At 45.0% G+C, this 26,559-nt stretch overlaps 1 protein-coding gene across 3 annotated transcripts in view; it reads left to right on the forward strand.

Moving 5' to 3' along the window:
- LOC138480867 (probable global transcription activator SNF2L1) overlaps window positions 1–26,559 on the forward strand; it is a 1,964,402-nt gene that overhangs the window by 1,727,873 nt on the left and 209,970 nt on the right. For all 3 annotated transcript variants that reach the window (XM_069612650.1, XM_069612651.1, XM_069612652.1), the window contains one exon: window positions 9,601–9,813. In XM_069612650.1, the coding sequence (XP_069468751.1) occupies window positions 9,601–9,813 (213 nt within the window). The remainder of the gene's footprint in view (window positions 1–9,600; window positions 9,814–26,559) is intronic.

Consider the following 26,559-nt stretch of genomic DNA (forward strand, 5'->3'; position numbering starts at 1 on the left):
AAATTTAAAATGTATTAAGAAAAAAACTAGCTGTTTTTCGGCCTGCTCCCATTCATTTTCCAATAGAGAAAAAGTCAACATTTCGCTGCAGTACAGAGCAAAACTGCTTGACAGAATTGGACCAAACAACTTAGACACGAAGCCTTGACTCGATTTCCGGTAGGGGTGTAAGGCTATTCCATTCAGTCGTTTTTTAAATATTTGACAGGGAATTGGGCACCCCCTTCTGCGAGTATGATAGCTGTATCTCCCATGGTGCTTTGCAGCAGAGAGGCTTTTCAGAAATTAAATGACGCAATTTTCTTTTGCTCAATACGACCGATGTCCGCAGTTATATCAGGCGAATGCAAAAACAGTAAATGCAATAAAAGCTATTTTAAAGAGGAAAAAGATTGAAATCTCACCAGGTTAGAGATGGGGAGGGTAAAGAGGACATCATGTGAAGTTGGGGGTGGTCTGGGGAGTAAGTTACAGTTTGGACGCTTTCACATTATTAGGGGTACCTCATGAAATGATTGCAGTAATAACGGAAAAATCGCTCAGAAACAAAACACGTTACTGGAGCTTTATCGCAGTAATTGGTACCTGATTACCATGAGATTACTGCTGTAATTATTGGGGGAATGGTGACTGAGAATAAAAAAAAAAATGGGGGGTCGTCTGTTGTGATCACATTTACTAGGCAGTGGGCCCCAAAGAAATCTATTGGCGCAACATGTAGAGTGGCCATGTCTGAAGGTCATGGCTATGGCGACTCAAGGAAACCTATTGGTGCAATATTTCGAGTGGCTAAACCCATCGGTCGTGACTAGTGGGCTTAAAAAATACAGTGGGAACTGCCGAAGGCCATGCTCACTGGCCAGGGCTGAAGGTCATGACTAGTGGGCCCCAAACAAACCTATAGGTGGTACATGTACAGTGGCCGCGGGTGAAGGCCATGGCTAGTGGGTCCTAAAGAAACATATCAGTGCAAAATGTACAGTAGCTTGTGACCCTTGAATAAACTATGGTCCAACAAATCCCTTAGAATTCACTGAAAAAACATTAGTTAAGGTGATCAGATTTAATGCAACAAAACCCTTTTAATTCAGTGGATGTGGAAAGTGATTATCATCTTTACTTGGCGTCCCCCAAGTTGTAAAGCCCATGCCAAGGCCTCCCACTATCAGAACATCATAGCAGAAACCCACAACAAAACCAGAGCCTTCAAATCGGTCAAGCACTTCATCAAACTGCTAACGACCCAGCTATAACGCTCTACATTGAAAAAATCCACTGCCATGAACACCGTCTTCATCGACATAATCAGCAAGATTCACCAGCACATAGACACCAGCTCTGCATCCACAAACACACCTCATGTCCCTCCTTACGAAATATCCACACCCCGGAAAACATTCAAGACACTCTCTACAGAGCACCTGGTAGAAACTCTTGCTGTCCTCAAAGCCACATTGTATACAGATGACATCCTCCCAGCATCCATCCTCAGACCCTCTCCGCAGAAGCTCTCCTTCGCTACCTGGAGCTCCTTAACAAGTTCCTAACTCAAAGCACCGGCCCATCGACCCTAAAGACGGGACATATCCTCCCTCTACTAAAGAAACCCACTCTGGATCCCGACAACCTAGGTTACTATCACCCCATCACCCGTCTTCCCTTCCTAGGTAAGATCATTGGGAAAGTGGTCGCCACGAAACTACAGCAACACTTCGACACCAACAATCTCCTCCATACCTGTCAATCCTGGTTCAGACCCAGATGGAGCACGGAGATGGCAACTATACCGGTGGTGAACAACGCCCTCAACATCCTTATTGAAGCCCACCCCTGCCTCCTGGTTCTACTCAACCTCTTGGCCGCTTTCAACACAGTAGATCACCAGGCGCTCACTGACACCATACATCGACACATGAGGATCAGTGACTTTGGCCTAGGCTGGTTCAAGTCCTACCTCGCTAACTGCCAGCAGTTTGTTCAGATGGACTCCTCTAGATGGCCAATACTACCACCTGTCACCTGTGGAGTCCCACAGGGTTCCAACTTCTCCTCAGTTATCTTCAATCTATGCATGGAGCCGCTGGGAGCCCTCCTTGCCACACACAACATTCACATCCACAAATACGCTGACACACAGCTATACCTCAAGATCGGCTCCATCAAGGACATCCAGAGGCTTAAAAGCTGCCTTTCAATGATCCATTATTGGATGTCCAGTGCATACTTGAAGCTCAATCCTTCCAAGACCGCATTGCTACTCCTCACAAACATCACTGAACACCCAGACATAGAGACCTGGCTATGAACAATGAACCCTGAGGGCTTCACACCTGAGCTCAACTCCTGCGCCAACTCCCTTGCATTCCACATCGACAAATACCTCTCCTTCAAGACACACATAGCTAAGAAAACTCAGACAGCTTGGTTTTGGCTCTCCCTCCTGTGGAAAGTCAAGCCCTTCCTGCCTCGGCACAGATTTAGATCCAATGTTGAAACACTGGTCCTATTCCACCTGGATTGGGGCGATGCCCTCCTCGAAGGCCTCCCGTCGTCCTCACTTGTGCCCATGAATGAATGGGACGCAACAAGTGTGTCCCGTTCATTCATACAAAATGCATTGCTGTTAGCACTTTCTGGATTGGAAACCCAGAGTGCTAATAGCAATAACATCTGATCTGGCCCCCCAGATCGGGTGGCAACAGTCCGAGGCCCATTGTTAAGGCCTGAACGCTCTAACTTGGGCCCCGGGCAGTTACAACATGATCTGTCCCCCCAGATGGAGTGTTTTTGCTTAATTAACACTCTTAGAAAATTCTGCCATTGGGTGTTTCCATTGGAATATTTATTTTATTTTATTATTTATAGAGCACTAAAGCCCAGAGATGTCAAAGTGCTATGACAAGACAATCATAACAACATAACACAAAAACAAGGCAACATATCCAGAGGCAAAGGAAGCCTTCAGGGGGACAAAAGAATTAAGTAAAAGATTATCTAAAAAATAGTGTTTTCAAATTTGTCCTGAAAAATGTGAGGATGGAGTCAAGCCGCAAACTGTGCAGTAACTCAAAAGACCTTCCACCAGCACGACTGCGCTTAACCCGCTAGCTATCTAAAAATAGTTTTGGCTGGAACAGAAAAAGGGTAAGAGGGTTGATGCAGGTTTAATTGTGTTTTGAGGTACACAGGAACATCCATGTATGTACATTTATGTGCAATGGGCAAAGCTTTAAACGTAATCCTCTGTGCTACTGGCAACCAGTCGAAGCTTTTCAAAGTTGGAGTAATATGTGATCTTCTGGCAACATTAGCCACAATCCGAGCAGCAGCATCTGTACTACCTAGAGTCGCGCCGCCTCATCTACTGGTCCCCTCACAAGCAGTGCATTGCCATAGTCCAACCTCAAATGATAGCCCCAGCAGCAGCGTTGAGGTCAGATATGAATGGTTTAACTGACACAGCAAACAGGTAGTAATGGCAAGAGCTAACAGTGGCGGAGACCTGGCATCTCATATTCATCTCGGTATTGAGATAGATGGCAAAGGGTTTGGCCTTCCTCAATATCCGGAAAATGTAGGTGTTCAAAGGTATGGAGTTATAACATGTTCCCAGTTTCTTGATGGTATTCTGCAGTGCCAGCAATAATAGTTATTTGTGTTATCATTCGGGCACAGCCAGTTATCCTTCATCCACAGACTGATAACATTGAATATTTTGTTAATATGGTTAGAGTCTTCAACTACATCAGCAGACAGCCTAAACAGCAGGTGGGTGTCATGAGCATAGTTTTGAAAGTGGACTGCTTTATTACTCATGAGATCATGGAAGGGTCTTATGTAAAGATTGAACAGAAGTGGGGACAGACAAGCTCCCAAAGGACTCCCTATGCAACAAAATGGGTATTGGAGGAATACTGTCCCAGTACCACTGAGGCGGTCCTTCCTCACAAAAAGGAATTGATCCAGCTAATGGCTAGATGGTCAAGGTTGAGGTCTTGAGAAAGTTGCGACAATAGAATGTTGTGATGAAGTACAGCAAATGCTGCTGAGAGGGACAAGATGTCAAAGATGCCAAACTGAATATCTAGCGTAAAGTTCTCTGTGCTACGCTTTGGGTGAATGCCAAATTGGTAGATGCCCGAAAAGTGGTGAGTGACAAAACTCTGCAACTGAAGATAGGCATCTTTATCTAAGATTTTGAGGAGAAAGCTGCCATTAGTAATGGATCGATAGTTGCCGGGGTACGAAGAATCTAAAGAGAACTTTTTTATAATGGTAGTGATACAGGTCTCTTTTAATGAATCAAGTAAGAGACCAGTAGAGAAAGTTTCATTGATGATTGCAGTAATTGCTCGCACCAAAAGCGAAGCACACTATTGAATAATATTGCTATGACATACGTCACTGGCACAGTTTGTGGCTTTAATCTTAAAGAATTTAGTCAACTTCATCAGTAGACACTGGTTGAAAGGAAAACTGTGCGATCACATTTTCCACATATGTCAAAGGCTTTAGGAGATTAAGTGTACCCTGGTGGGGCTGTTGAGTGGATAGTTGTGACATCAGAGCCAATTTTTAAACCTTAGCTTGGCTCTACATATGAATACTTCTAGTTTAAAAGCATATAATCCATCCGAGCCATTTGCGCTTTGCAACCTCAGCATCATAGATAAATTGAAGGCACTCTTTTTTTCCTCATATATACTAGCTTTTTTGTTTTAGTACCATATTAGGTGGTAAGTGAATGCAGCCCTTCTGTAACTTCCCCAGAGCTGATTAAAGATGCATTTCCAGGGACAGATCACACTCCTTTACAATGCACCTATTAAGTTCTCAAATATTGTGTTCATGCCATATAATGATTAACTGCTGAGTTAATTGCTGTATGACCAGTATCATGGTCTGTTCACTATTTCAATCTGAAATCCAGTATCAAAATGAAAGTAGCATAATCGCTTAACTGTTGAAAGATCCCGGAAGTGTGTTTTTTTGTAGGCCTACGAAAAAACCAGTTCAAAAGATATGTATTAATCAACATCCCAAATAAAATAAATTATAAAACCCCACCAAATGTGGCTTGAATATTTCGCTGGATAAGTTGCATCGCACATTTGGTGAACTCTCATAGTTAAGTTAAATATTTAGAGATAATGTGTTTTTTATTTTCCTATGTAAGTGTCATGTACCCTTAACTATGGTGTCACTACTGTGCTTTAACTGTATTAATATTACTTGTTTTAATGAACTACAGCATAGGGATGAGAGGTATTCATTTGTGACAAGCTTCCCAAATGAATTTGAGTTGTGTGGACTTTTACTGCCTTAAGAAAGGCAGAACCATTAAACAAAGTTTAACAAGGGCAAGTAGAAAGACACATACACCAATACCAACAACTAGGGATGTGTACCAACGACCACTGGTGGGGCATTACCTCTGCACCCTTTGTACAGTTTGTAAATCATCTATCAAAATCGAGTGTGCGGGTAAAACCTGGGAACTACGCACTTTCACTACTTGCAAAAGTAAAAATGTTGTTTATGGGATTTATTGCCCTTGCCAAAAACTATATGTAGGAAAAGCATCCGGGGGTCTATTTTATGATTAATGAGCACTGCTCAAAAATCTGGAACCTGCCTTTGAATGCACCATTGGTTTCTCACTTTCTGCATTGAGAAGGTCCAAGAGTCATCCAGTGTTAAAATAGCAAGGAAGCTAAGCTATAAAGAACAACTGTGGATCGTTTAATTGAAAACACTTGAAAGTGGTCTCAATTCCGTTGATGAGTGGGACTGGGCAGGGAATTAACCTCCACTTTTCATTTTCCATGGCCAACCTTTATGGCTGTTAGGGCATTAAGGCTGTGTTTGACCATGTGGTTCACTGCGTACAATCTACGAGGCAGGGAATCCCTTTCCATCGTTCATGGCTGTCCGTGTATTAAGGTGGCGCCTGACCATGTGGCTCACATTGCATACCCTGTTAGACACAGCGCACTTGCTAATGATGGGCTACTTTTCATCTCGCTGCTCATTTAATTATGGCTAGCATACAATGAGTTATGATTGCCAAATGGCAATTCCTCCACTCACAGTGTGCCATGCTTCAGTCCCATATGGCAGCCTCCTGTGACTAGATTCAGTAGTTTTATCTGGACCAGGCTGGAACTTTTTTGTTTTAAATAAATTGTGCTTTAATTTGACTTTTCCACATTGCTGTTTCATACTCTGCGGTGTTCACATGAGTGTATGTGTATTATGTAGCACACTGTGTAGCACATTGATCCACAGTGTGCCTCTCTCCACTGCAATATAATTTCATTCAGGAGTCCTTTTTCCATCTCTTTGGCTCCCATGTCGGCAGGACACAAGATTTCAACTTTGCAGGTTTTCATCAGTAAACATACGCCGCATCCTCCTTCCTCAAGCCCAGTATTCAGTGATACGGCGTCCGCCTGTAATTGGATGTACCTCGTAAGACATCCTGTCTTGTGAGCCCCCATGCAGCAAGCCTTGCCTTTACATAATTTGTGAATATTTACCTCGGCCATGCATTCACATTTCAACTTTTGTTGCCCAGTGCTGGGGGCCTTTCTTTCTGCTTGTGTGCATCTTTCATGTAGTACCTGACCCGTGTGCAGATATTTATGCCTCGTATTAGCCTAGTTTTATTTTCTGAAATTGTTTGTCACACTGTATTTGACACAGCGTTCATCTGCAATGGGATGTACTCTGTTAGCCAACTCCTCTGCCGTAAGCTCTGCTCTTTCAGTTTTCGATCATGCTAATCTGACCATGCATACACGTTTCAATGTTGGTAGTCTTGTGCAGGTTGTTTTATTTTATTTGATTGTATTTTATTTTCTGCTTGTGTGCTTTCTCTATGCAGTGATTGACCTTTGCTTCAGGTGTCTATGCTTAGTAGAAGGTATTTCTTAACTTCAGAAATGTTGTGTAGACTCGCGTTTGGCCCATCTGCATGCACAGGGCGTTGGGCTGTGTACCTGTTCATATGTTTTGTGACTTGAGATTTCCTTCAGTGCTAAGCTGGTGGCGGCTTCAGGTACCCAAGTGTGTATTATTTCATACACTGCAATTTCTTTTCCACTTCTCGGGTGCTTTTCCTACCTTCATTTTTTGGATCACTGGGTAGATGTGGAAAGCAAGGTTTTGCTACTGTTGTGGTGGTTCTATTCCAGCCATTGTGCCTTTGAATTATTTTAAATTGCACTGGGTGCTATAGGTTTTTTAATATTTAATGTCACTGGTATGGCTCTGGCTATTTTGGTTGGCACGTTCTGCCCTCTTTCATTCATTTGGGGCAGCAGATATTCCAGTGTAGAGTGTGCTGTCGGTTTATAACCCCTTTTATAGTTCAGGTTTCCTAATTCATTGTTGGTTTCTTGACCATTTCCAGGCCTCCTTCAGCTATACGGCCCAAATTTAAGTACAGTTTTAATTAGTTAATAGTACTGCAGTGCATAGTTGTCTGTAATTGCTGATTGATGCATTCTAAATATGTTCTTTCAGGATGACCATTTCTTACCTGATGAAGATGTAATTAAACTTTTCACGCCGAACCCAGTCAGTGTTTTGGAAGTAGCTGAAGACACTTACAACAATGTATTCAATGTGGTCTCCCCCTGGCTACATGTATTTATAAATGTGTATTTATTGTTTCAGTTAGGGAATTGTGGTTGGGACTTTCTACACATTGCCCCGTTTGTCTCAGTTAGTTTATATGCATAGTATGTTGTTGAGTGATGTATAATGAGTTTTAGGGTCAGTTTTTATCGACATTTTTTGTTGCTGTATGTACTATTGCCTTGTTTTCTTAAAATGGCTTTTCATTTATATAAATTGTGCTGCTTCTTGATTAAATATCCACAATTATGTATATTCATTGTTCCAGATTTAAAACTACATTTTTTTCTGATTTTCTCTGTATTGCCAGAGGCAGAGAAACAATATTGGTTGGGGCATTGCTAAAATCTATTATCAACTACTTCTTCAATATGATATTATATGATATGATATGGTATTTATAACGCACCTATACACAAGTGTTTCAAAGCGCGACGAGGCAAGGGAGGGGTAACAGAGGGAAGACAGAGACAACGATTTTACTAGGCCAGGTGACATTGAGGTCGCGCAAGTGCAGGGGAGGTGGTAAGGGGCAGTGCAATACATAGGATCAACAGTAAAAAATAAATAAAATAAATACAAATAGCAGGTAAAAGAGCTCGCAACTTGTGGCAAGTGCAAGGGGTAAGTGCAGACATCAAGTGTCAAGAGCTGATGGGGATTTTAGGGATACCAAAACAGCCCCCAAGTGCAGGTTTTGCCCGGTAGGTAGTGCAGGTGTGCATGTAGCGGGGGAGGGTATCTTGGCCCGAGATCTGAGGGTAGCCAGGTGACAAGTGCAGTTTCTGTCAGGAGTTCAGCAGGGGAGAGGAGGAGAGAAAACAGAAGCAAAGAGGAAGGTCATGAGGTGCTTCCGGAACCGAAGATGGTTCTCCTCAAGTTTCAATGAGGCAGGGAGGCTGTTCCAGAGGGAGGGCCCAGCCGAAGAAAGAGATCTACCACCAACTCGTTGCTTGGAGAAGCGACTGACCCTGACGGAGTTGGAGGCGGATGAGTGAAGAGCTCGAGAAGGAAGATATTTAGGAAGATAGATTTGGAGATATTGAGACCCCAGGCCCCAGAAGGCCTTGTGGACAATGCAGAGGGTTTTGAACTTAATGCTCGCAGCCACTGGGAGCCCATGCAGAGATTTCAGTCCTTTTCTGGATGAGTTGCAGAGGGCGAAGAGTAGAAGCAGGCAGATTTAGAAAGAGGCTGTTGCAGTAGTCCAGCTTAGAGAGAACCAGAGCTCTGGAGACAGTGAGCTTCTATGCTTTGCTATGAGGGGTTCCTTTGATGTAATTGTACTCTGCATATTGAACATAATAATAAAGGAAGATCCGCAATACCGACCTGTGTTATACACAGAACTGAAAACAACCGTTCATAGGCCTGAACATGCTTAGTTTTTAAAGAGTAACAGGAATTCACCATAGCCAACCAAAAACAGTTGGGAAGGAACAATATGAAGTGTGCCATGCACAAGGGAAGTCATATTGGGTACTGACATAGTTTCATACAACTCCCATTGAGATGTTTGTCATAGTAAAATAAATGTATGTGAAATTAGCTCATACCTTTATCACATAGTTGTATAGAGATTTCCATGTGTTTCTGTCAAATCTGATGTATTTCAATTGTACTATTACAGGAGTCGTCTGTTTTCATTTTTTGTTGTCTCATATATTTAATGCATTTTGTGAGTAACTGATTTAGATTGAGCCGATTGACATCGTTTTAAACTGTAAATGCTTTTAGGGAATTATATTTAGAAATAAAGCGAATATTGTTTAATTGATTGAAAGCGTTTCCAATGTGTTTAAAAAAATGGCATGTGTTGGCAGATTGTAAATGTATATAACAAGTGTGAAAGTGCATAACATAAAAACGGTCTCACAGATAGCAATGTACACATGAATTTCAATAACACATGTTCATATCTACCCCCTCATTTACCAATAATAAAGTTTCCTTTTTCAGATTGCAAGGTACAAAGCTCCATTTCATCAACTTCGCATTCAGTATGGCACGAATAAAGGCAAAAACTACACAGAGGAAGAAGATAGGTTCCTGATCTGCATGTTACATAAAATGGGCTTTGATAAAGAGAATGTGTATGAAGAACTAAGACAATGTGTTCGGAATGCCCCACAGTTCAGGTTTGACTGGTTCATCAAGTCCAGGACTGCCATGGTATGTAGAGTATCATTTCTTTTTATTACCTTGCAATTTCTTTCCATGTCATGAATCATATTGAGTTGTAAATACTCATCCTTTTTATCTAAACAGAGTTCAAAACGAGATGATAAGATACTTTTAGACACAGAGCTTCATGTTCTCTGGTAAACAAAAAGCCTTACTGTGTTTCCTACAGCTCGTTTTGGTAAGACCCTATCACTTCTGCAAGCATGTATTGCACGTGTTAACCTCGGCCGAAAATCCAGACCTATTTTTAAGTACTCACATTTTATGGCTCCCAATACCACATAGGCATTCCATGCCAAATTGCCTGTTTAAGTCCCAAATTCAGACAAGCAGCTTTTTTGATTTCGTCAAAAGATCATGTCAATGAACTGCTTTTTCTGAGCCCCCTAATATGCATCAGCTGATATCGCTCTGTGTCCCCTACCCTCATATGTGTATTGGCTTCGCTAAGATTCATACATCTGTAGCCTGCTGTAATACTCTGCTACATCGACCCGTTTCTGCCCTGCAACTCTAAAATAAGATCACTGTCCCCAAATGTTCTTCATAGTTGAAAGCTCATCATGTGATGGTCTCATGTACTGAGAAACGTCTCAGCAGCCAGACATTTGCAGACCTGTTATGCTTGGTGTTGTGTGTGGTTACCAGACATTTTTTTTTTTTGGGGGGGGGGGGTCCCCCCCAACCCCCTTTTTTTTCTAAAAAACCCTTTTTTTTTTAAAACGAAAACCCGAAAAATAAATATATAATTAAAAAAAAAATTCGACCATTTGGTTTCCGACGAAATTGCGTCGACCAAATGTCTTTCGACCAGTTTTCGGTCGACCAAATGTCTGGACACCGTTGTGTGCTCCTGGTCCAATGGCTGTTCTGCTTGTGTCATTGATGTACATATATTTATGTCACTTAGAGTGACATGACTAACAGAACAGACAGACCACAATCGTAGTTTAAAATTATTTTTGAAAGGTTTTAAGGGTAAATTAACATATGATGAAGTAAGAAACAAACAAACAGTATGTGTATGCACCAACTAGAACTGTCAGGATGGCTTCTCTCCAGGATCTGGGAAGCTCTTTAGGCAACCTAACAAAATAAAGTGTCTCTTAGGGAAGTAAAGTTTTTAGACAAAAGAAAGTTTTTCTCAGTATGTTCAGGGCTGGAGCTCCTTAGCACATCCAAGTCTTGTGGCCACTTGAGTCAGCTGGTTCTTTATTGTACCGCAGATTTACAGAGGAGGGCCTCTATCCCCCTCAGAGGCCGCCTATCTCTTCCTCCCAGGGTCTTGATCTTGGGCCCCTCCTTTGTTTTTCTGTGCCTTACACAGGCCCCATGTCATATAATTGTTAATTTTCCTGTGCCAAACATCTACCATGGGCTGACCACAAATGCTGAACCCTTTCCGGTCTGACATAAGGAGGATTCCTTCCTCCTCCTCCTGATGTCCCTTTATCTTCTTACTTTCTCCAACCACTTCCGTCTATCCCCATCGACTGAAACTGCCTTGCCAAATAGTCCTGGCCAGTGTCCGGAAGGTAATCCACTTCCTCCCTATTGCCTCTAGGTCTTTTCGAACCACCTCCTTTTCACTGTCACCAACCACATCTTTACTGTCACCAACCTCCTCCTTTTATCACCAGTCTCCTCACTACTATTGCCATCCTCCTCCTTATTGCTTTCAAGCTCTAGATTTCTCGTCCCCCCACCCTGGATCTTTATCCAGGTAGCATTCCTCTTGACATGGTCTGACCCAGCACCCTCCAGCCTCTCAGAACTTTATCCTGATCCATCTCCCCATGATCTGGCCTCACCTAGCCTTTTGAACCCCAGGTTCCTAAGTCTTTATACACCCCTTTTCTCCTTTGCATGGCCTCATGCAGCCTGTGTGAACTTTCCTCCATGTACGCTCTGTGCTCATGGAACTGCTCCACACTGTTCCGTCTGTGTCTTGCTCCAATTTTCCACCCTGACAGAGTGACCCTGTGTGATTTTATAGGGTTTTAACCCCAGTTTGCAGCCTCTCTCTGGTGAAAGGGCTCTTAGATGTGTTACTTCAGGCAGCTGTTTTTAATTAAGGATTGGCTGGTGGGTTCCTTCCCTGAGTATGTCTTCCACTTTCGATGTGGAACTTGGGGCTGACTAGCCCTTCCTATTGGGCTGGTCCTGTCTCTGGTTGTCTCTGGTTGTCACGCCCTGATTGTGTTCCCAGGGTGGGCTACTTTAGCCTATCTATTCTTAACGGAATGCAAGTGAAGGCCTTGTGTGATGACTGCCTGACTGTTGAGTTTCCCATCCTTGTTCAAGTTTTACTTTTTCCCTCGATAGATTTACATAGAATTCATGCACCCTTTTAAGGGGAGCCGAGCATGCAGTCACTGCTGGTGGCAGGAGTATCTGTAGAGGCAATGTGACAAGCCCCTACCCTCTGTATGTGGTGTGGTGGGGATAGTCTAGATACCGACCCAACTTCCTGAGTGACCGGCCCATCCATTAACAAGGTGCGGCTGGAGACTTTTTTATAATGTGTGTGTATATATTATAGTGCAGCAGTCACTGCACTATAGTTAAATTGAGTCTCAAGTACAATAGGAAACCCAACAAATGAATTGGCAATTACTTTTCACTCGTATGACAGATTTGGCTGATATTCTGCAAACAAAATTATATGTATAGCCCCCCACCCCCTTACCTGCTTGCCCCCATCCCCTCCACTCGCAGACTGGACATTTTGGGAAAGTTTAGTGAAAAAATAAAGAAGTTATTAAGAAAACAAAATAACACAGCCTAGTCCTATTCATTTTCCTATAGAGAAAAAAGTCGAGTTTTTTCTCCAGTGCACAGCAAAAACTGCTTTTCCAGGGGCTTTGGGGTAATTGCGTAAAGTAGTTTTTAAAATATTTGACGAAGAAGGGGTTGTCCCCTTCTCCTCAAATTACAGTAATATCTCCCATGGTGCTTTGCAGCAGGGAGGCTGACAGAATTTTCAGAAATGAAACAGCAGCAATTTGTTCTCAAAATTCTATTGCTAATAACTTTTGGCTCGTGTGACGGGGCAGCCACCTATAATCACGCTGACTCCTAGAGTAATTTCAAGGGTGTTTATTAAAGACTTTTGATGGTCAGAATGGTTGATTCGCAAAGGTTCTTTGGGGTCTAAAGGGGCTGGGGATTTTGGCAATAGGACCGTTCCTTTCCTTTCTTGACTTCCCTGGGCTTGGTTCCCAACTCCCTAGACCAGACGTCCCTATCGGGGTGGTTAGTAACTCTCAGATCGGTAAACCCTATCTGTATTTCTTCTTCTCTACACTTTAGTGGTTTGCCCTGTGTAAGGAAGGCATGGTATCAAAGTAAGACAGACACAAGTCATCACAGTTCAAGGGTGTTTATTGAACGTTATCAAGGGTGTGAAAAACGCCTATCTAAACCTAAATCTAAGATGGGAGCAAGCTACGACCATCACATAATAATAATACAGTCCCAGTGGAGTCTAGTCATATAAAAAGGGCCTATGCTAAAAATACCTTTGGGAGGCTACAAATCAAGCTTTTGATACTCTGTCCCCAAAAAAAACCAGTCAAAACGAATAAATCTATAGGCCACGTTAAATGGTTTTCGGCAGAAATTTTGGAAGCCAGAAGAATTAAGTGAAAAGCTGAGCTTTGTTGGAGAAAGGCTCCCACAGTGGAGTCAGCCACTACCTATAAACAGACAGCAAAAGCCTATAAACAAATAATTTTTAAAGCTAAGGCTAAAACATTTAATGAGAGAATACATCAGCCAAGGTGGGGAGAAGCGATTGCCACTGTGGTACAGTCCTTGACTCCGCCAGCAGAGCAACGCCAGTGAGTTCTCTTGGAAACATTTATGAACCACCCATATTTCGGCTTGATGGTTTATGATGTCACCAAAACCCCTCAATGATAGTATAGGAACATGATATACCTATTTTTGTATCCTCTATATAATGCCAAACAGCTTATTCCAATGGATTGTGTCCCCCCACGGAATCTTTATTTTAGATATATTCGTATCTTGCTTTACAGTCTCAGAAATATTATTATTCGAAAGCAGGATGCACTGTTTGGCATTGGTGTGCCTCAACGGTTGCCATTACTGCGTCCGGATGTGATGTCGATGATAGTTATATTGCACGCACCGCACCCCGTTATCTCTGTTACATTTTTACGCATGCACAACATGCTCTCACAATGTTTCGACTCGCCTCATCGAAAACCTTTCTTCGACAAACGTCGCACTATTTGTGTTTTTGGTGACTCTGTCACGATGTCTGTGCCAAAAACAGGCTTCAAGAGATGTGCGGACTGGGATTCAAAGATGTCAATCACGGATTCTCACAGGCTTTGTCTCTAGTGCCTAGGCGAAGCGCACAGCGTCATCGAGTGTGGCTTCTGCCAGTCGATAACCAGTTAGGCCTTGAAAGAGAGAAGATTAAAGCTCATTTTAGGTCGGTAGTTATCTAAATCTCCATCCTCCTCCCCTTCAAAAAGAAAATACTATGAAGGAATGAGTTCCACAGGAGACAAATCTCCTGAAAGGCCCAGTAAAAGATCCAAACACTCCACGAGATCCAGATCCAGGAGTGATTCGCATCAATCTTCCTCTTCATCATCAAAAAATAAGAGTAAGTAACGGCACCATTGTTCTTTGTCCTCTGATTCCTCGCCCGACAGGTGTTAGATACGTCTTCCCAAGATGACCACCTCAGCGACCGAATGGTAACAATTTTGAGAGAAAAATGTTGGCCGTGTTCTTGAAGGTGGCTCCTACTAGCCCCTCTAAAGAGTCAATAGATCTCAATATGGCCTAGTAAGATCGTTGTCTCTGTCTTCCCTCTGTTCCCCTCCCTTGCCTCATCGCGCCTCGAAGCACTTGTGTATAGGCGCATCATAAATGCCATATCATATCATCATATCCCACTGTGTCCTCCAAGACCCCCAGGGAATCAGTTAAGGCTTTGACCTGCACGCCTAAAAGCCAGAGTCAAAAAGGCCTCTGAGATGTCTACTCTAGTGTCGGGGCCTTCGACGTCAACCTCAGAGTCTACGCCTAGGTATAAACCACAATTGAAGAAGGATTTCTTTAAATCCTTTGGTTCCATTTTTGAAAAGGAAGTAGAAGAGGATGATAATATTCCGTTTGGGCATGAATGTTTTTGCACTCCGAATGTTCCAGAAGAATTAATTTCAGAGGAATCAAGGCTAGAAGACCTTGTCTCATGCTTAAAAGATGCCAGTGGTCTTAATACTTCCCCTGAAGTGGAGTTTGACACTCCAGATGTGCATTCTTCTCCAAATGCAATCTATATAACTGTTATGAACGGGTCATAGAGTATTTGGGATGGGTTTGTCCTGCAAATGACATCCAGGATAAGCGTTCTCCAAAGGGTCTGTGCTGCCCTTACATACAGCATTAAAAAATCCACTCATGGAACCATGGAAAAATAAAATAGACACTACTCATGCTGCAAATAAGGAGTTGGTAAATACATACACGCCTTCTTTAGTTGACCCTGATTTCTTACCTAAGCACCCTACACCAGAAAGCTTATTGGTACAGGCTGCAACTTCAGCATCCAAAACCTCTATGAGCACTTTGCTCACAAGACACCAGTGGGAGGCAGATTGACCTCGTATCTGCAAGAATGGCACACCATTACTTCGGATGCATCAGCATTACGAACAGTGGCAAAAGGGTACTGTCTCCCATTTCTGCAGGGACCTCCAGATTGAACCTGTGGCAAACACTCTCTTTAGGATCCAGATCCGCTACTCTTACAAGATATTCTTTCCTTGTTGGAGAAAGGTGCTGTGGAAAAGGTCTGTAGCGGAACGGATCTAAAGTTGGTACTCCCCGTAGTTTCTGGTTCCCAAAAAAGATGGAAGACTGCAAGCCATCCTGGACCTGAGGCAAGTTCAAGATGGTCGCTCTTTCGCAGATCCTCCAGGCCCTTCAGCTCCAGGAATGGATGGTGTCACTCGATCTTCAGGCTGCTTACTTTCATGTCCCTATACATCCCAGAAACTGGAAGTACCTGAGGTTCGCCATTGGCAGTTCTCACTATCAATTTGAGTACTGCCTTTCGGGCTCACCTCCTCCCGCAGGTCCTTCACCATGTTGATGGTGGCTGCAAATCTAAGGAGGGGAGGGATTCACATCTTCCCCTGCTTAGACGACCAGCTGACAAGCGCTTGTTCTCCTGAGCAGGCTTAGAAACATATCAACAGCACTTGCCACATCCTTCACAAAGTTCCATGTGACACCTTTTCAACAGCTTCAATTTATTAGAGTGGTCCTGGACTCTTCCTCTGGGATGGCTTTGCCTCCCGAGTTCAGAGCTCAACATATTTTGCAGATGGTAATGAGATTTCAAAGTGCCCAATATCTACCAGCATTTGACTTTCTGAGGTTGCTGCGACTCACGACATACTGCATTTTCCTGGTGCCGGAGGCCCATTTTAGGATGAGGTCCCTCCGATGGGCCCTCAGATCCCAATGGCCACAGTTCACAGGCAGGATGACGGACCTTCTTCAGGTCCTGTGGAAAGTATCACAGGAACTCCTGTGGTGGTCCTGCAAGGAGAACGCAATGATAGAGGAACACTTCTGGCAACCCTGGGCAGAAATTATTGTAGTCACAGAGATCTCCCTCATGGGATGGCAAGCACACATGAGTAATCTGACAATGAGCAGACTCTGGCCCCATCAGAATGCGCTGATAGCCTTTTTGCCTTCCATGCATAGGAAGAATGGCCTTATAATAACAGACAACCGGGTGGCCATGCATTACCAGAACAAAAGAGGGGTCTTGGATCACTTCCTCTGTGCAAAGAGGCAAGGCATCTCTGATTTTGGGCTCCACAAAATAGGACCTCCCTGTCAGCTGTTCATTTAGCCGGGAAAGAAAATACTACGGCAGTCACTGAGATCAGGCAGAGCTCGATCTCCCACAAGTGGGAGTTGGCTCATGAAGTCCTTTTAGAGATCTTCGCCCTTTGGGGAACCCCTAAGTGGATCTGTTTGCCTCCAGTATCAACATGAAATATGACCTTTTCTGCTCCAGGGCATTTCCCCAGAGAGAAGGTCAGGGGGACGCCTTCATAGTGGACTGGGAATTTACGCTCCTGTATGCGTTTCCACCACTCCCTTTCATCCCTCATGTCATCAGGCGGTTGAGGAGGTTCAGGAAATCCATGATCCTGATTGTCCCGGATTGGACCAGGAGGACATGGTTCTTTCTGACATGTCCGCCAGCCCTCCATTCCGTCTTCCTCAGAGAGTAGATCTACTCTCGCAGGAGGGACGCCGTCTTCTTCACCCAGGAATCAGAATGTTGAAACTAGACGCCTGGGTTCAGGGAGGTTAAAATACAAAGATTGAGGCCTCCATGAAGATATGTTTTTCGGCTTGAAGACCAGCAACTAAAACAATATACTGCTGCCATTGGAACAACTTTTGTAGCTGTGTAGAGATAAAACCCTTTCTCTTGCAATGCACCTGCAGTGCTTTCTTTTTTACTGCACCTAGCCCACCAATGGTTGCAGGTGGCTACCATTAAAGGACATTTGGTGACTTTATCAATTTAAAGCACATGCCAGAGCAAGGATCTTATTTTAAAATGCTTCATGTGATTCAATTCCTGAAAGAATTGACAAACATATTCCCTTTGGTCCCTTTTCTAGTTCTATGCTGGGATTTGAATTTGGTTCTTACATATCTAATGGGATCGCCATTCCTGTCCTCTCAGGTTACTTAGCTGGAAAAACATTGTTTTAGTAGCCATCGCTTCTGCTCGCTGAGTGATCTACAAGCCGTTTGATGCGAGCCACCATTTACTGTATTCTCTAAGGAGAAGGTAGTTTGAGGGTTCATCCCTCATTCCTTCCCAGGGTGTTATCTGAATGTCACTTTACACAAAATATTACATTACCTGCTTTCTAACCACTTCCTTACCCTTCTAAGGATGAAGAGAGGTCACACAGTCTTGACCCTAATAGAGCTCTAAGCTTATACATATAAAGAATGTCAAATATCAGACAGACAGGTTTTCATTAGCTATACTGGTCAGTGGTCACACATTAGGCCACGTTGTGACCAAGCAAACACTCTTAAGATGGATTATCTTATGTATTTCACAGTGCTGCCCCATTGCTGCTAAAGATGCCCCTAATAATTTAAGAGCCCATTCCACCAGGGAAGTGGCAATCACTTCGGCTTTACAAAGAGGTGTACCAGTGCCGAACATTAGCAACGTGCATACATTCTCAAAGCACTTGCTTGGACACCCTGTCGGGTCTGGAATCTTGATTTGGAAAGGCTGTTCTGCACAACATTATGTGCTAATTAAAACTTCACAAGACTCTGCTTCTCCCACCTCCATCTCTAAAACTGCTATGAGAATCCCTCTAAGATGAGGAATCCGTGGAAGACACACTCCAACAAAAAACCAAATTACTTGCCCCTGGTTATGTTCTTTCTGATTGATGTTCCTCCCACAGATTCCTCATCGCCCTCCCAGCCTGCTACTCTGACTGTCAGCAAATTCATATTCTTCTCTCTTTCAATGTCCAGGTGCGGTTACAATATTCCTCAAAACACTAAGCACAAAGAGATGAAAAACTAGGAACTGAGGTAACGGGGTGCAGTGCGTGCTATATATACTGTCATCCACGTCACATCCGGATGCAGTATTGGTAACCGCCGAGGGGAACCAATGCTGATGCCCACAGTGCCTCATGCTGTCAAAAAATGGTGTCCAACACTGCAAAATAGGATACAAATATGTTTAATGGAAGAATCAGTAGGAGGAAAATCCATAAGAAAGAACATTACATGGGGTAAGTAATTTGCTCATTTCAAAACTCATAATTCAAAATAAAGGTGTCATCCTAGTGAATTATATTGCTTAGTTCACAGGAATGTGAAGCCTACGGTATCAGTCATTTTACTTGTTCTCTCTAAGCATGGCAGTCACTTGAAATAAGGAAATGAGGAAAACCAAAGAGCGTAATTGCAAATATGACAATTGGTGCACATTGTGAGCTGGACAATGCACAAAGCAACTGGGGACCAATTTGATCTTCTGTGGACCTTTGTTTTTTAATCAGCCTATCTTCACAGAACAACTGCATTGCAACATTGCGGGATTTCAATTGTCTACTTCTCACTGCTGATAGTTGTGAAAATACAGTACTAACTGATAAATACACATTTTAAAAACTGACCAATTGCTTAATTTAAACCACAACTACTGAATAACATAATTGAAATATGTTTATATGTGTTTGACTTGTATGATATGGCATTTATAATGCGCCTATACACAAGTGTTTCGAGGCGCGACGAGGCAAGGGAGGGGAACAGAGGAAGGACGGACAGCGATCCTACTAGGCCAGGTGTCATTCAGATTGCGCAAGTGCATGGGAAGGGGGAAGGGACAGTGCTGTACATGGGAAGATGATAACAATAAGTAAGTATCGACCAGCAAGTGGCAAGTGCAGGGTAAGTGCAGACATCAGGTGTCAAGGGTTGGAAGGGGGACCGTAGGGATACAGAAACAGTCCCAAGTGCGGGGGTGCCAGGTAGGCAGTGCGGGTGTGCGACGCTGGCAGGGGAAGGACCTGGGTCAGAGGGTGTCCAGGTAGCCAATGCAGTTCAGGTTACAGCCAGGAGGTCAGCAGAGGAGAGGAGGAGAAAAAGCATAAGCAAAGCGAAAGGTTTTGAGGTGTTTCCGGAACCGGAGATGGTTCTCCTTAAGTTTGAGGGAGGCAGGGATGCTGTTCCAGAGGGAGGCACCAGCCGGAGAAAGAGATCTACCACCAACTTGTTGCTTAGAGAATCGACTGACCCTGAGTGAGTTGGAGGCGGATGAGCAGAGATCGAGAGGGAAGATATTTAGGAGGAGAGAGTTGAAGGTATTGAGGCCCCAGGCCCCAGAAGGCCTTGTGGACGATGCAGAGGGTTTTGAACTTAATCCTCGCAGCCACTGGGAGCCAGTGCAGAGATTTCAGTCCTGGAGAGATACAATCCCTGGGCTTCAGGCCAAGGACAAGTCTCGCAGTCCTGTTCTGGATAAGTTGCAGAGGGCGGAGAGTAGAAGCAGGCAGATTTAAAAAGAGGCTGTTACAATAGTCCAACCTAGAGAGGACCAGAGCTCTGGAGATGGTGAGCTTCTGGGGGAAGGTGAGCAAAGCAAGAATACCTCTGAGGAGGTGCAGCTGGTAGTGTGACTTCTTAGAGACGGCCGAGATGTGAGTATAGAAGGAAGATGAACCCAAGGTTTTTAGCCTTGCAGGTGGGAGCCAGAAGAGGGCCAAGAGAGGCCGGCCAGAGAGTTATAGGAAAGGAGGGAGCTGGTGTGCCTATGAGGAGAATCTCAGTCTTACTGGCATTAAGGCAGAGGTTGTTGGCGGCACACCACTCCTGGATAGCAAACAGACAGTCAGAGATGAGAGGGGGAGAGTAGGAGGCAGAGGGTAGCCTGAAAATGAGCTGGGTGTCATCCGCATAGCACTGAAAGTTGGGGCAGAGAGTGGCGATGCGGTGTGCAAGGTATTGGTTGAACAACTAGGGGGAGAGGTTAGACCCCTGGGGGACACCACAGGTAGAGAAAAGGATAGCAGAGAGGAAGGACCTCAGTTGGACCTGGGAGGGTCTGTTGGAGAGGAAGGAGGTCAGCCATGCCATAGCCTGACCAGTGATACACAGGTTATCACGGAGACAGTTGAGCAGGATGGCATGGTTGACAGTGTCAAAGGCAGAGGAGAGATCAAGTAAGATGAGGACGCACGGGGTGTTAGAGTCAAGGTTGGAGAGCAGGTCTTCAGGGATGTTCAGGAGAGCATTTTCCATGCTTCTGGCAGCTCTGAAGCCAGATTGATGGTCATGGAGACAGCCAACAGATTCAGTGTGAAGATTAAGCTGGGAGATGGCCAGCTTTTCCAGGAGCTTGCCCAGGAAGGGAGTGATAGATATTGGGAGATAGTTAGCTGGGCAGGAGGGGTCGGCAGAGGGTTTTTTAAGAAGAGGGTGCACAAGGGAGTGCTTCGGGGGGATGGGAAGACTCTAGTGGCAGAAATCAGCCAGTGCAGGAGCCAGGGAGTCAATGTGGTCATTGATAGTTTTGGAGGAACAGGGGTGAACCTGTTTCGACGTGACTTTCATAGATCGGACTTGTCTAGAAACCTCGTCAGCGGAGAACAGGGGAAAGGCAGAGAAGGAGGGAGGAGGGGTGTCTGTAGAAGGGCCAGAGGAAGAGCAGGGAGATGGGGGGAGGGGATAGGAGGAAAGTGAGGACAGGATATCCTGAGTTTTAGAGATGAAGTGAGAAGCCAGTGCCATGCACAGGGCCTGGGAAGGGACAGGCGAGGTAGAGACTGCGGCAGGATTAGCCAGTTCCTTGCAGATTTTAAAGAGTTCAGCCGAGTTGTTAGATGCCGCAGAGACGTGGGCTTGGATATGCGCTCTCTTCTTGGTTAGAACAGAGAGCCGGTATTGCCTTTGGAGCAGGCGGCAAGCCAGTTTGTCAGAGGATGTACATGAAGAACGCCATTTCCTCTCGGCCACCCTACACTTGCATTTTAGGGTGGCGAGGTCTAAGTCATACCAGGAGTTGCACTAGGCTTTGGGCTTCAGGTGGATTCTCATGACAGGGGCAAGGATATCAGCAGAGTGGAGCATGGAGAGGGCAATGTCAGGTTGAGAGTCAGCCAAAGGGGGAGGGGGCGAGAAAGCGATGGCAAAAGCCTCAACTGACACGCGCTTCATGGGGCGGATGACCGAGAAGGTGGGTGGCAGAGATGGAGGTGGCTTGGCCTGAGGGGTAGGGAGGGAGAGGTGGGAAGAGAGGAGACAGTGATCACTCCAGGAGAGAGGAGTGGAGAGAGGAAGAGAGAGGGGAAGTTCTGAGGAGATCAGAACATCCAGAGTGTGCCCTGCAGAATGAGTTGGGCCAGAGGGGAGAATAGTGAGTGAGAGAGAGTCCCAGAGGTCGCGGAAGAGTACAGAGGAAAGACAGGGGGCATCCAGGTGGATGTTGAAGTCCCCAAGAAGGAGGAGTTGAGTGGTTGAGGCCAAGAGTGACGAGGAGAGGTCCGCCCACTCAGAGAGGAAGGAGGAGATATGACCAGGTGGCCGATAGATAGTAGCCACAGTAAGGGAATGGCTAGGGTAGAGAGAGAGCCTGCAGATGAGGCAAAAGAGGAGTAGGCCTACATAGGAGTGACAGAGGCAGGAATCCACTCGGGGAAGATCAGGGCTACACCCCCTCCGGAGCGGTTGTCCCTGGGCACGGAGAGGATCTTGTAGCCATCAAGTAGGAGCGCATCAAAGGTTGTGACAGAGCCGGCCGTGAACCATGTCTCGGTGAGACCGAGGACATCGAGGTCAAGATCTTCAAGAAAGCGGCAGATATCAGAGGCGTGTTTGACAGCAGAGGGAGAGTTAAGAGTGGTGATATGGAGAAGGTTGCCATCCTTGAAAGACTTCCGAGGAGTGGTACAAATCAGAAGTACGCTGTTCAGAGGTGTAGAGGAAGTGAGAGAGGGGGCTGAGAGGGAAGGAGAAGGCAAGGTAGCCAAGGAGGAGGCAGAGGGAGGAGGCGGGGTATTCACAGAAAGGGAAGAGGGGACAGCAGGAGAAGAAAGAAAGTTGATGAGGCTTGGGAAGCATCTATCAAAGAGATGAAGGTTGGCCTGAGGGCCTTGGACTAAAATGGTCCCATTAGAGTAAACATTAATGATGACGTTAGAGGAATGGAAGGAGACCAGGAGGGCATCCAACCTGATTAATGGGAGATGAAGAGAAAGGAGAGAGCACAGAGACCATATGAAGGGTCCATAGGTCTGGCGAAGGAACAAAGAAGTGGATGTCGGTGAAAGTTTCCTTGGATGAGGCACTAGTGTAGGTATCAGCGATAGGGAGGCCTGGGTTAGAGACCAGGATGTCCTTTTTAAACTTCTTCCCACCCGATTTGGTGAGGAGGGCAGGATAGTCAATAGAGAAGCAGTTGGAGAAGATAGGAGAGATAGAGAGCACCATAGAGTAGGTGGGAGAGGGTAGAGGAGCGGGATAGAAGGGAGGAACTAGACAGGACAGCTACAGCAGGAAGACAGGACAGCGAGAGGCAGGCAATTTGGGCAACGGGACAGAGGACACTAAGGATTAAGGGATAGCAAGAGAACATTTAACACACGGTGGAAAACCCACCTAAGTTTGAGAATCCTAAATAGTGGGGAAAAAGTCCCAGATTTCACAATGCAATTTTTGATATTAAGACAGTCACAATTTAAACACACAGTGGAAAGCCCACCTAGGTTTGATAATCCTAAATAGTGGGGAAAGTCCCAGATTTCACAATGCAATTTTTGATGTTAAGACAGTCAGATTTCAGTGCACGATGGGAGACCACTTGCAGGAGGTGGAAGGGAAGGTAGGCAGGGGAATCAGGAAGGGAGTGGACTGGCAGCTGGCATCCCCTGCGGACACCTGCAAACACTAATAGGGAGCCGCCCTTTGCCTAGGGGCCTTAGCCGTGGGGCTGCCGGGCAAGGGGGCTGCCCAGGGAGGGCCTGGAAGTAGGAAGGGGAGAGCCAATCAAGGGAGGGGGGTGGCGGGCAGGCACGCAGGAAGGCGGGAGCAAACCAACACAGGGATACACTACAAGGGATCAATGAGCCGGTGGGACAGGGGGCACCATAAAATAGTTATGCAGCACAAATAACAGCCCAGGAGGGTCTTACCAGCAGAGTCTGGCTAGCAGCAGAACCCGATCACGCCACAAATGAAATGGCGTGCGTGGTCACGGGGGAAAACACAAAGCCACACAAGGAAGTACAGTCAGCCAATCAGGGAGGGGGTGAGCGGGCAGGAACGCAGGGAGGCGGGAGGAAACCAACACAGGAATACAATACAAGGGAGCAATGAGCGGGGGGGCAGAGGGCACCAGAAAATAGTTATGCAGCACAAATATCGGCCCAGGAGGGTCTTACCAGCAGAGTCTGGGGAGCAACAGCACCCGCTAACGCCACAAACGAAAATGCACTGTGCAAAACAAAATCATTTGTAGGTGCTTTAGCAGTGTGATTAGGTCCATTCTGCTTTCAGATTTCAGGAGGATTCTAGAACAAGGTTTGAGTCCAGCTCTGAATGCCATAAGACTGTATGTCTCAGGCTTTCTGATACAGTTCCACAGGTGGGTAGCCATTGCTGTAAAACTCCAACCCCACCTGTACCCAGCTTCTGCAACTAGTTTTGGTGATAATTAAATGACGGGCTCTGAAAGTTTTTTGGCACCAGGTTATGAATTCTTTCATGCTGGTAAGAGGCATTTGTATGTGAGGCACAGGCTTTGAAACAGCTTCTAGCTAATATGGGAGCTTGTGGATGTTTTTGAATTTGCTGGTGACCGATTCATGTTTTCTCAGTCAAAACAGGAGTCTGCCTGCAGGGATTTAGACTTTTTGTATTTTCTTTCATTTGCAAGCAGGAAGGTACTGTGAAGGCATCACAAAGCAAGACACAGACAAAAGATTTAAAGTTAAAACAAAAGATCTTTATTGACTGAAATATCAGGATGGTGTAAGGCCTAACTTGCCCTATACTACCTAAGGCATGATGTTCCTACCTAAATAACCTAAGGATAGTCTGAGTCAGTAAGTTCAACTTAAAAGTTTGTCTGAGACAAAACCTATACTTGCCCTCACAACTAAAGCTAAACAATGTGTAGGGATGTCAGCAACCAAAGAAACAGTGTTCAAACTAAGGTTTTGAGCTTCTTCCAGCTCCAAGCTTGTCATTGGCTCACATCCCCAAGTGCAAGACAGTTCCAACAAAATAGCCTCAGGGTTTCCCTTCCCCTAGTTCAACAGAGTTCCACAAAATTCTCTTGGGGTTCTCTTCTGCAAGTCCAACACAGTTTTACCCAAAAGATCCCAGAGTTCCCTTACCCAAGTAGGCAGCTCTTAAGCCTTCAAATTCACTGTCAAATCAACTTGTTTAGTTTGCCTTTTCTTTTTATCACTTGAGCAACTTTAGGCCGACCAGCCTCAGCCTCTTGTCTTCCCTTGGTTTACTTGAAGGCGCAGTTGTCAGACCACACAGTCCACCCTTCATATGTTACGCAGCCGATAACCCTTGGCACTTCACAACAGTTCATTCTTTCTCAAAAGACTTCCTTGACAACAAGGTTTCCTTTCTCCATCTGTGTTATGAGTCCACTTATACTTCTGGTTCACTTCAACAGCTTCCTTCCTTTAACAACATGTGACTCTCACACACTTTCCTTTAGGGTATTACTCCTGACTATCACCTTGCTTCCACACTATCGAATAGATTTTTGCTTTTTGCTCTTTTCACTTTGTTTGCAAATACTGTCTTTTTAAATTCATCTCGTTCGCAAAGGCACATCACTTTCTTTTTTATTTCTGCAATATGCTGATATCTTTTCCTCCGTTCAGCATTTAAAACATATTACATGCTTCGCAGCTTTTCGGTATTCAATAGTTCATATTTGGTCTCCCGACCCATTTATCAGAATTCAATCAAAATTAATGACATGCTTGGCAACTTCTTCAATATTCAATAGTCCACATTTCGGTCTCCAGACCTCTTTATCAATTGTTCCTGCTTGACCGGAATTCTGTTACCCAAACCATGCCCCTGGTGCACCCCGGCCTGAGTGAACCTTCCCTGTCACTCACGGGTGTGTGGCCGCTCCTCCGGGTGCTCTGGATTCACTCTGTGTTCTCGCTTGCTCCTCGCTCACTCCCGTGGTCTTCGGCGAACAGCGCTCGCTCTCTCAGGATCTTCCTGCAGTAGTCAGCGGCATCTCTGTGTTCTCCACTCCCAATGGGAAACACACAGCTCCAGACCTTCTTGCGGCACGCTCTGGCCTCAGCGTCTGTAATGCGTGTGTGAAATGCGAGCTACAACAACATGGCATTCGTGCGCAGCCTTTTTGGACACTTATCTCCCAGCGCGGTAATAAAGCCTGTGTCTCCGCAGGCCTTGGAAAATAAACAAGCATTTCAGTAGCGAAAGCAGAGCTAGGTCATATAGCTACATAAATATTATTAATGAGTGGACTTACTGTGGAGAATAGTTATTGTATTGTCCACTGAAGGACTAATACGGGGAGGGGGTCAGAGCGTCCTGCAGGTGTATGATAAGGGGTTCTGGGAATGAATGCGAGGAGAGGGGTGCTGGGTTTTTCCACTTCTGACTGTTTTTTTCACCCTCTGTCCCTTCAACTTGTGATCTGCTCTTCGGCCGAGGGCAGACACAACTGAGAATGGCGGCAATATGCCGCCATAAAGGAGAGGGCATTGCTTGGCAGTTAGTTAGAATTTGAACCCCCGGGTGATGCAGTCTCGTGAGAGGGAGGACGCTTCACCTCAGACCCCGTTAGAACAATTGATCTCTTCGCCTACCTGCTGAGGGACTAAGCAGTGTTGCAGTGGCCAAGATGAAGGTGTCTTCTACATCTTTACTAATGGTGAAGCCATTTATATCTATAATTCTATATAACTAAGTGTATGTCTGTTTATGTATGCCGAGTTCATATATACATATATTGTGTGAATAAAGGGCCTGTAACGAGCCATTTGTTTTTTATTATAACAGTTAGTCTATGTGTGATTTCTTGCCTGTCTGAGTCCAATAACTTGTTTTGCCAGTGGGCCAGGGAAACATAAGTGTAAGTGTTCTCCTGGACAAGCA

Source organism: Ambystoma mexicanum, chromosome 5p (genome assembly GCF_040938575.1).
Source record: "Ambystoma mexicanum isolate Mex_15411 chromosome 5p, UKY_AmexF1_1, whole genome shotgun sequence".
NCBI classification, from domain to species: domain Eukaryota; kingdom Metazoa; phylum Chordata; class Amphibia; order Caudata; family Ambystomatidae; genus Ambystoma; species Ambystoma mexicanum.